This window comes from Centroberyx gerrardi, chromosome 5 (genome assembly GCF_048128805.1).
Source record: "Centroberyx gerrardi isolate f3 chromosome 5, fCenGer3.hap1.cur.20231027, whole genome shotgun sequence".
NCBI lineage: Eukaryota > Metazoa > Chordata > Actinopteri > Beryciformes > Berycidae > Centroberyx > Centroberyx gerrardi.
In genome coordinates this window covers 33697274-33706478 of record NC_136001.1, presented here as the reverse complement: position 1 = coordinate 33706478, position 9205 = coordinate 33697274, and the positions used below count along the sequence as shown (strand labels likewise).

Sequence of the window (9205 nt, the reverse complement as noted above, 5' to 3'; positions counted from 1 at the left end):
ACATTACATGTCATGCCAGTAAAGCAAGTTGAAATTGAAATTGAGAGAGAGACAGAGAGAGAGAGAGAGAGAGAGAGAGAGAGAGAGAGAGAGAGAGAGAGAGACAGGAGAGAGAGAGAGAGAGACACTCAGACACACACACACACACACACGCACAGAGAGAGAGAGAGAGAGAGAGAGAGAGAGAGAGAGAGAGAGAGAGAGAGAGAGAGAGAGAGAGAGAGTGTACCAGACGTCCGTTAGCGGCTCAGTCTGCCGGTCACACAGGGGAAACACGGAACTATTTAACCTGATTTTTTCCAACGGACGGAACCGGACGGGGAACGGTTTATAGCCAACATTTAAACTACATTTTAACGGCTACACTTCTCCGGTAAGCCGATAGATAGATAGATAGGTAGATAGATAGATAGATAGATAGATAGATAGATAGATAGATACTGGAGGTGGAGAAAAAGAGAAGAGAACCGAAGCAGAGGAGGACGGACGGACCGGAGGGGAGGAGAGGAAGCTGGGGAGAAAGAAAAAGGGAAAAAGGAGGATTTTCTTGGTTTTTTTGGGGTGTTTTTTGTCTTCTCCCCTCCTCCCAGTCGTCTTTTCTCCCCCAGCCCTCTCTCTTCTGAAGTATTTATGTCTGTTTTTGGCCGCTTTAAATGTTGAACTTGATGGGTGTTTTAAACGCCACCGCCGCCAATGTCTCCTGTACTTGTAACTGCAAGCGGTACACCTCGCTCCAGAGCATGGAAATCAGTAAGTAACTTGTATTTTTTAATATTATTTTGTATTGTTTGTTTTCTTGTCTAACTGACAGACTGTCTTGTAACTATGTTTTGGGGTTGGGACCGTGTACACCCCCTGTTTTGGAGGATAATGTTAGCTAGTTTTTGTCTCGCCGGCTCGTATCTGCAAAGCTTTACACCTCTTCGCAGACGGTGGAAATGAGAAAATTAGCTTAATTAAAAAAAAAAATTAGGTCATTTTTAACTGGATTTTTATGGTTTGTCGACTGTTTAAACCCACTGGTTTGGACAAATAATGCTAGTTTTTGTTTCGCCGACTTGTATCTGCAAGCTTTCCACCTCTTTCCAACCTATGGAAATCACAAATTAGCTCAACTTTTTAATATTCTTCGCATTTATTGCCATGTTTTTAGGTTTCGTGACAGTTTACACCCTTTAGTTTTGATAAATGAAGCTACTTTCTGCCTCACCGACTCGTCTCTACAGGCTTTACACCTCTTTCCCAACCGTGGAAATCAGCAAATAGCTCAATTTTTACATTTCAGACTTGATCATTTTTGTTCTTTATGCACCCTTTAACCTCCGTGTTTTTGATAAATAATGTTAGTCTACAAGCTTCCCATCCCTTTACAATCTATGCGAATAAGTAAATTGCCTGATTTGGTCGTATTTAAACACTTTATTACTAGTTTTATGGTTTGTAGACGGTTTGAACTCCCTGATTTGGAAATGTAATGCTAGTTTTTGTTTCATTGACTTTAACGTACGAGCTTCCCACCTCTTTCCGAAGCACTGCGATCATTATGTAGTCTATTTTACTTCATTATTATAATTGTCAGACTGTTTTTAACTATGTTATCTGGCATGTAGACTGTTTTAGCCCTCTGTTTCTGATAGATAATGTCATTTTTCGATCATCGCAGCAGCAGTCTGGTTCGGGTCGACTCGTTATGTCGGCGTTATGTCTGCTTTTGCTCCACTTTCTCGAAAAGATCTGACTTTTCACTGTCTTTTGACATAAAGAATAACCTCAAACCGGCGGGTAAAGTGTGTTAAAACCGTCAGAGAGTTGTTGTAGAGGAGATTTGGAGCAGAATATCGGAGGAAAAGGTGGTTTGCTTGGTGGAAAAGGGGGAGTTGAAGTTTGTCGTCGCTTCGTCATTCGAGCAAAGCCAGACGTCTAGCCGTCTGCCTGCCTGTGTGTGTGTGTGTGTGTGTGTGTGTGTGTGTGTGTGTGTGTGTGTGTGTGTGTGCGTGCGTGTGTGTGTGTGTGTGTGTGTGTGTGTGTGTGTGTGGCCGTATCCGGGAAATCCCACCGTGTGTTTGTGTGTGTGTGTTTATGTGTGTTTATGTAGGCTGTGTGTGCGTGTAGGTGTGTATCTCTCTCTGTGTTAATTACGCTATATGTTCATGTGCGCTGCTGTGTGTGTATGTGTGTGTACGTGTGTGTGTGTGTGTGTGTGTGTGTGTGTGCACCTCATTGAGTTAGTAACACTGCTGGTGTTAGTTTCATTCTCACTGGGATGCCGATTATGACAATGTATAGTATACTGCAGGTAATTTGGATAAAAGCTTAGTCTGCTTGTGTGTGTGCGTGTGTGTGTGTGTGTGTCTGTGTGTGTGTGTGTGTGTGTGTGTGTGACCAGCTGAGGTCAACAGCAGGGCTGACTCAGACAGCTTTGACCAGACTAGTTGAAGGAGAAAGCCGGCTGGTCAGGTAGCATGATTCATCTGTTTGGACAGGGAAGTGTGTGAAATGTAGGAAGTATGGAGTACAATTAACACCACAAATTAGTTTTGTTGCTTTTTGATCTGTGGGATATTAGATGATGATGATGAAGATGATTATCAGTTAGCATTAGTAGTAGTAATAGCAGTAGTACCAGCACTAGTAATAATAGTAGTAGTAGTAGTACCAGTGGTAATGGTCGTAGTAGTAGTAGCCTTGTAGCAGTAATAGCAGTAGTAATCATAGCAGTAGTAGTAGTAGTAGTTGTTGTAGTAGTAATAGTTGTAGTATTAGCAGTATCGTTGTAGTCATAGTAGTAATAACTAATTCATTTGAAACACCAAAGTGAATGCAGATTAATTGGCTAGACATGTAGACACCAGAGAATAATAGAGCCAGGCAGACAGACACCTATAAACACACACACACACACACACACACACACACACACACACACATTGCACAATAAAGCCTGTGTATTTTGTTACACTGATTGTTGTCAGTCACCATTATCATTGACCGTTTGTTTCTAACACCACCACAATATCACTGTTATACCACCAGTTACAGCCTGTTCTCTGTGATAATGAAAAGCAGCCAGCCACACACACACACACACACACACACACACACACACACACACACACACACACACACTGTTCCTCTGTCTGGGAAAAGACGTGATGTTTAGTCTGGAAGACAGAGGGAGGGAAACCGATAAACCAGAGAGGGAGAAAGAAGATGGGAGAGAGAGAATAATACCGAAATACATGAGAGGGAGAGGAGAGAGGAAAAGGTGTTAGAGCGTTGGAAACAGGATGAAACAACAGAAACAGACAGAGAAGTTGAACAAAGGGATAGGAACAGACTGTAAAGTGCTGGAGAGAGATATTCCATGTGACTCAGCAGACTGTGAGACATGTACCATTTGGTGCACACTTGTATTCAAAGTGCCTTACAGTGCTATGACTGTGCACATTGTTAGCATGGGTGGCTCAGTGGGAATCGAACCCCTCCCCTTTTGGGCCATAACCGCCTGTAATGGCTAGATAACAGTGCAAGTTAAACCTTCGCTCAAAATAGTCTTTCTTATACATTCTCAATGGACTTACTTACACTGACTGAAAAAAATAGTGAAAATAAACAGTTAATTTTGCTGAGAACCCCCATAAGCACCCATAGGTGGTCCAAGAAGCATAATTTGGCTAGGTCAGCAACAGACTGCCCAAAAACAGCTGGAGGTGTTTCCTTACTTTAGATGAATGGTTTCAGAAAGACAAATTTAAGACTGTAATTGAATTTAAGACCAGTTTAACAACCAAAAGCTAGCAAAACCAGCCTATTTCTGATTGAACATCGCTAATCCAGGAATTCAAAGAAAAGTAGCTAGCTCGTAGCTAACAGACTAATTAGCTAACACGGTTAAGCAACTAAGCTGAGTCCTGGTTGAGTAGTGACTCAGTACTTAGAATAGAATTTAAGACCAATATAAAGAAAGAATGCTGGCAGACCAGTCTATTCTGACTGAACATAGCTAATTGCGAAGAAGTTGTTAAACTATAATTGGGCAGAACAAGAAGCCACCAGGAAATTAATTAAGGAACATGAACTCCAGCTGTGTTTAGTAAAGCAGACAGGATGCAGATTGAACTACTAACCTGTATCTAAGAAACCTGACATTACATGGAGAAAAATCAGACCTCTAATAACTGGATTTTAGCCATTTTTATACTTTTTAAGGCTTTGAATTCAGAGAATGTCAGAGGTTTCCAGACTTTTTAAGGACCTGCAGAGACCCTGACTCACGTCAAACTATCACTTATCCGTCTATACCTCCTTCCCTCTCTCTTTCTTTCTCTTCTCTCCATCTCTCCATCCGGATCTGTGAGGTTGTAATTGTAGGGTTACATATACCTGTTACACCCTCTGACATATAGGAGAGCACACACACACACACACACACACACACACACACGGCTAGCCTGTGAGTAATGGTGATGTCATGTACTTTGACTAGCAACGTCTGCCGCTCAGAACAGATGTATGTGTGTGTGTGTGTGTGTGTGTGTGTGTGTGAGGTGAAGTCATGGCTGGTATCAGTTCTTGAGAATCATTTCCTACCAGCAGCTTGGTTTCCCTGTATATTTGTTACTACATGTCTGGATGTCTAACACACACACACACACACACACACACACACACATACACAGAAACACACATTTTAGCTTTTTCCCAGTGAATACACGCACACACAGACACTGACAAAGACACACACACACACACACACACCCTGTGGATAACATTTATGCTGGCCATTGTGACAGACTGGGTGAGATGTGTGTGTGTGTGTGTGTGTGTGTGTGTGTGTGTGTGTGTGTGTGGGTTCAGCTGGAGGGTAGTGGTATTTATTCTGGTTATTGAATTCTAGGGAAAGAAGCAGAGTGTGTTCCTGGGTGGAGAGGGAGGGACCGCAGCCCCGGGCGCAGGAACAATACGAGACAGAGCGTCCTGTAACTGTTAGGCCACAGGTCCTGCTCACCTGCTCACAAATGCCTAAACTGAGAAGACATACAGTATTTTACACAAATCATGCTCCAGACTGATCTAACACACGTTCACACTGCAGCTAAAAGTTTCCCAATGTTGATTTTTTTTCCCCTCGATGTCACTCAGATCTGATGTTTTCTAATCAGAGTGAAGAGCAAAAAGCTGCATGGAGTCGCATTGTTTCAGTTCTGATCTGAACCACGTGGATATTTAGTACAAAATCAGATCCCAAGGCATGCGACCTACATGCGACTTGTATTTGAACGCTCAGGTCAGAATTTGTCAGCGTTGCCATGACAATAAGTAAACCTTACATTATTCACCTGAGATAATTATTATAATTTTGACAGTTTGGCCGAGCAGCCTCAGCATGGAGGACAACCAGACACAACAATGGAGAGAAAGACAAAGAGCGACTTGATTGGTATTTGAGGAAACGCCTCAGTTCAGTCAAAACTGGAAGGCACAGACTGTAACCGCAGTGTGATGAAACAAGCGGGAGAAGCCTAGCTACAAAAACTTCTTTTGTTATCGTTACTCTTTATCAGATATGGGTTACATCCTAGAGTAGATGTGAACAGCCATCCCAAAAATCAGATATGAGCATATAATGAGCATAAAAATGTGGAAAATGTTCCAACGAATCCAACACTGAAATTAAAACAAAAGCAACAAAAGATAGACCAGGCTTAGTCTGAGTGAAACCATGTTTTAACTGATGGACAGCGTCAGGCTGACATGTTGGGACATGTAAGACTTCATCAAAGCATGATGCTGCTATTAATGTTGGTGTTTGGTTTGTGCTAGTATCGCTTTCAGAGTGCTGAAGTGTGTGTGTGTGTGTGTGCGTGTGTGTGTGTGTGTGTGTGCGTGTGGGCATTCAGTTGTTAGGCGGTGTTTCTCTATCTTTCTTGTTTTTCTTTCTGTTTCTTTCTCTGTTTGCTCACTGATTTGTTTTGTCTGCTTTCTCTTTTCTCTCTCTTTCTCTCTCTCTCTGTCTGCATCTCTCTCTCTCGCACCCCCCCCCCCCCCTCCTCCTCTCCCTCTCTCTCTCACTCTCACTCAGTGAATCATGGAAATTAAATGATTGAGTCTGTTCTGGCTGGCCTCCTAGACTTATTATGTAAACCTCTCTGTCTGGCTATGTCTCAGTACTGTGTGTGTGTGTGTGCGTGTGTGTGTGTGTGTGTTTGTATGCGTCTGTGCAGTTTGAGAGAGACTGCATTTTCTGTGTGTGTGTGTGTGAGGTTGTTCAGTAAATAGTCAATTGAGGGAGGATTTGTAAAGCTGAAGCAGAAATATCATCCTAAATTTTGCCTTTTCTCGCGGTGAAGAGAGGTTGATATTGTATTTGCGCTCTGCAGAAGCTTTTCACATCCTACTCTGCCTTTTGTTCTCTGCTGTGATTGACAGCTGGCGTCGCTCCACAGTCAGAATCACTTTAATCCCCATGTACAACAAATAGGCAGGAATCTGTCTTTAGATAAACTTGATTCATGAAGGGAAAGTGTTTCTGCACACCGGGAGCCGAGCGGCTTGGCCGGAGCGGCTGGGGGTTCGCTGCCTTGCTCAAGGGAGCGAGGGAAGACTGTTTTCCTCTTTACTTTCCCCGCTCACTTGGTTCAAATCCTGGTTTCCATTCCTTTTCTTTCCTCCACCCTTCCTTCTCCCCCCTCTATCTTCCTTCTGTCCTTTCCCCTAGCTTCCTCTCTTCCTTCCTTTCTTTCCTCCTCCCTCCCCACTCTCCCTTCTACCTTCCTTCTTTTTGTCCTTTCCTTCCCTCCTACCTTCCTCTCTTCCTTCTCTCCCTTCTGCCTTCCTTCTTTCTGTCCTTCTTTCCTTCCCTGCTAGCTTCCTCTCATCCATCCTTCATTCCTTAATTTCCTTCCTTCCTTTCCCCCTCCCTCCCTCTCCCCCTACCCCCTTCCTTTCCTTCCTTCCTTCCTTCCTTCCCTCCTTCCTCCCCCCCACTGCTCTTTTTTAACCCTCTTCTTACTCTCTCCTCTCAGCTGTTCATTGTTTCATGGTCTAGACATCTAACACACACACACACACACACACACACACACACACACAGAGGAACCAAAAAAGTCATCAGCCTGGTCTAATCATGCATGTATGTAGATGCATGCAGCGTGTGTGTGTGTCTAGGGGTCAAGGTCACTGTCACTTGGGGGTTGTGTGTGTGTGTGTGTGTGTGTGTGTGTGTGTGTGCTCTCTGCATATGATCTGCATACTAGACAGTGTTAAGGCGAGGCCCCTATAGTCTGTTGGACCCATATTTGCCCCATTAATTAGTCTGAAGTCAAAGCCCGGCCTATGTGTGCGTCTAGCTGTGTGAATAAATCCATACACAGACTGTCTGTAGGCCGAGAGGCTGCGCTTTCATATAAATGCAATGACTGTCTGGTCGCTAAATGCCTAGATTGTCATCTGGTGGTATGGAAAAGACCCTCTCTTGTCTTTCATTAATTAGTCTGAGGCAGAAACAAATCGCTGTAAGCTTGTCTGGTCTTATAAATAACTTGGTTGTAACGTGTTTAGATGTAAAAAAGTGTCTTTTGGCTTAATTAGTCACAATTTGGCCGTCTAGTCTTCTAAAAGCCAAGGTTGTCACCTGCTCATGTGAAAATAAAGTGTCTCTTGTCTTTTGTTAATTAGTCTGAGCCGGAGGAAGCTGTTATACGATTGCTCTGTTTATCGTAATGCCGTCTGTTTACATGTAAAAAACTGTCTCTTGTCTTTCAGTCATCAGTGTAAGCTGGTGGAAGTTGTTATATGATTGTCTGGTATTCTTAATGTCCACATTAACGCCTCATTATATGAAAAAAAAAATGTGTCTCTTGGATTTTCTTAGTCTGAGCCTGAAGAAGTCACTATTTTGCCGTCCAGTCCACTAAATGCCTAGATTGTCATCTGCTAATATGGAATAGATTCTCTCTTGCCTTTCATTAACTAGTCAGAGGTCGAAATGAATTGCTGTAAGGTTGTCTGGTCTTATAAATAGCTTGATTGTAATCTGCTTAGGTGTAAAAAAGTGTCTTTTGGCCTTTGTTAAGCATTAAGCAGTCTGAGCCAGAATAAGAAACAGTTTGGCCGTCTAGTCTTCTAAAAGCCAAGGTTGTCGTCTGCTTATGTGAAAATAAGGTTTCATGTCTTTCGTTAATTAATCTGAGCTGTTGAGTTGTTGAGTTGCTGTATGGTTGTATTCTAAATGTCCATACTGTCATCTGTTTACAAGTAAAAAACTGTCTCTTTGCTTTCATTAATCAGCCTGAGGCAGAGTCAGTCCTTATTTGACTGTCTAGTTTTCTAAATGCCTTCATTGTCTTCTGCTTATATGAAATATAGTGTCCATTAACTAGTCTCACCCAGAATACATCTCTGTTTGGCTTTCCAGTCTTCTAAAACGCTAGGTCATGGACTAGATAGTCACTTGTGTTTCATTAGTTAGTCTAAGCCGAAATAGGCCAAGTCACTGTTTGGCTGTCTTGTTTTCTGAATGCCTAGATTGTAGTCTGGCTCTATTTAAAAATCTCTGGACTATCTTTAATTAGTCTGAGCCGGAATACCTCAGTATTTGGCAGTCTAGTCTTTTAAATGGCTAGATTGTCATTTCACTTGTCTTTCTTTAATTAGTCTGAGACGGACAAAATCACTGTATGGTTGTCTGGTCTTCTAAATATCCAGATTGTAGTCTGTGTGTACATGTATAAAGAGTGTTGCTTGTGTTTCAGTAATTAGTCTGAGCCAGGATAAGTCACTATTTGTCCATGTAGTCTCCTAAATGCCTAGACTGAGGTTTGTGATAAAGAATAGCCTTGATTGTCACTTGTCTTCCATTAATTATTCTAAACCAGAATGGTGTGGCTGTACAGTTGTCTAGTCTGACATGGAAAAAATAGTCTCTTTTGTTTCATGAATTAGCCTGAACCAAAATGAAATGCTTGATGTCTTGTTTGGAGAGGCTGTCTTTGTTGTGGAAATGGCTGGAGTGATTAATGTCTGAAAAGGAAAACAACAACAACAAATAATCCTGTCTCATAATTAGTCTGAACTGAAATGGAGCTGTGCCTGTGTAGCTTGGAGAATAAACACTGATGAATACTTGTACTTCGCTGTAAACGCTGTGTGTTACTATAAAAAGACATCTCTCATCCTTTAATTAGGTGGAATTAATGTAGATATT

At 42.3% G+C, this 9205-nt stretch overlaps 1 protein-coding gene across 1 annotated transcript in view; it reads left to right on the top strand.

Annotated features, from left to right (window-relative positions):
- The first annotated feature begins 457 nt into the window (after positions 1 to 457).
- Positions 458 to 9205, top strand: part of pmepa1 (prostate transmembrane protein, androgen induced 1) — a 36875-nt gene continuing 28127 nt past the window's right edge. The window contains exon 1 of the mRNA XM_071910239.2: positions 458 to 750. Coding sequence (XP_071766340.1) covers positions 654 to 750 — 97 coding nt within the window. The 5' untranslated portion in view covers positions 458 to 653. The remainder of the gene's footprint in view (positions 751 to 9205) is intronic.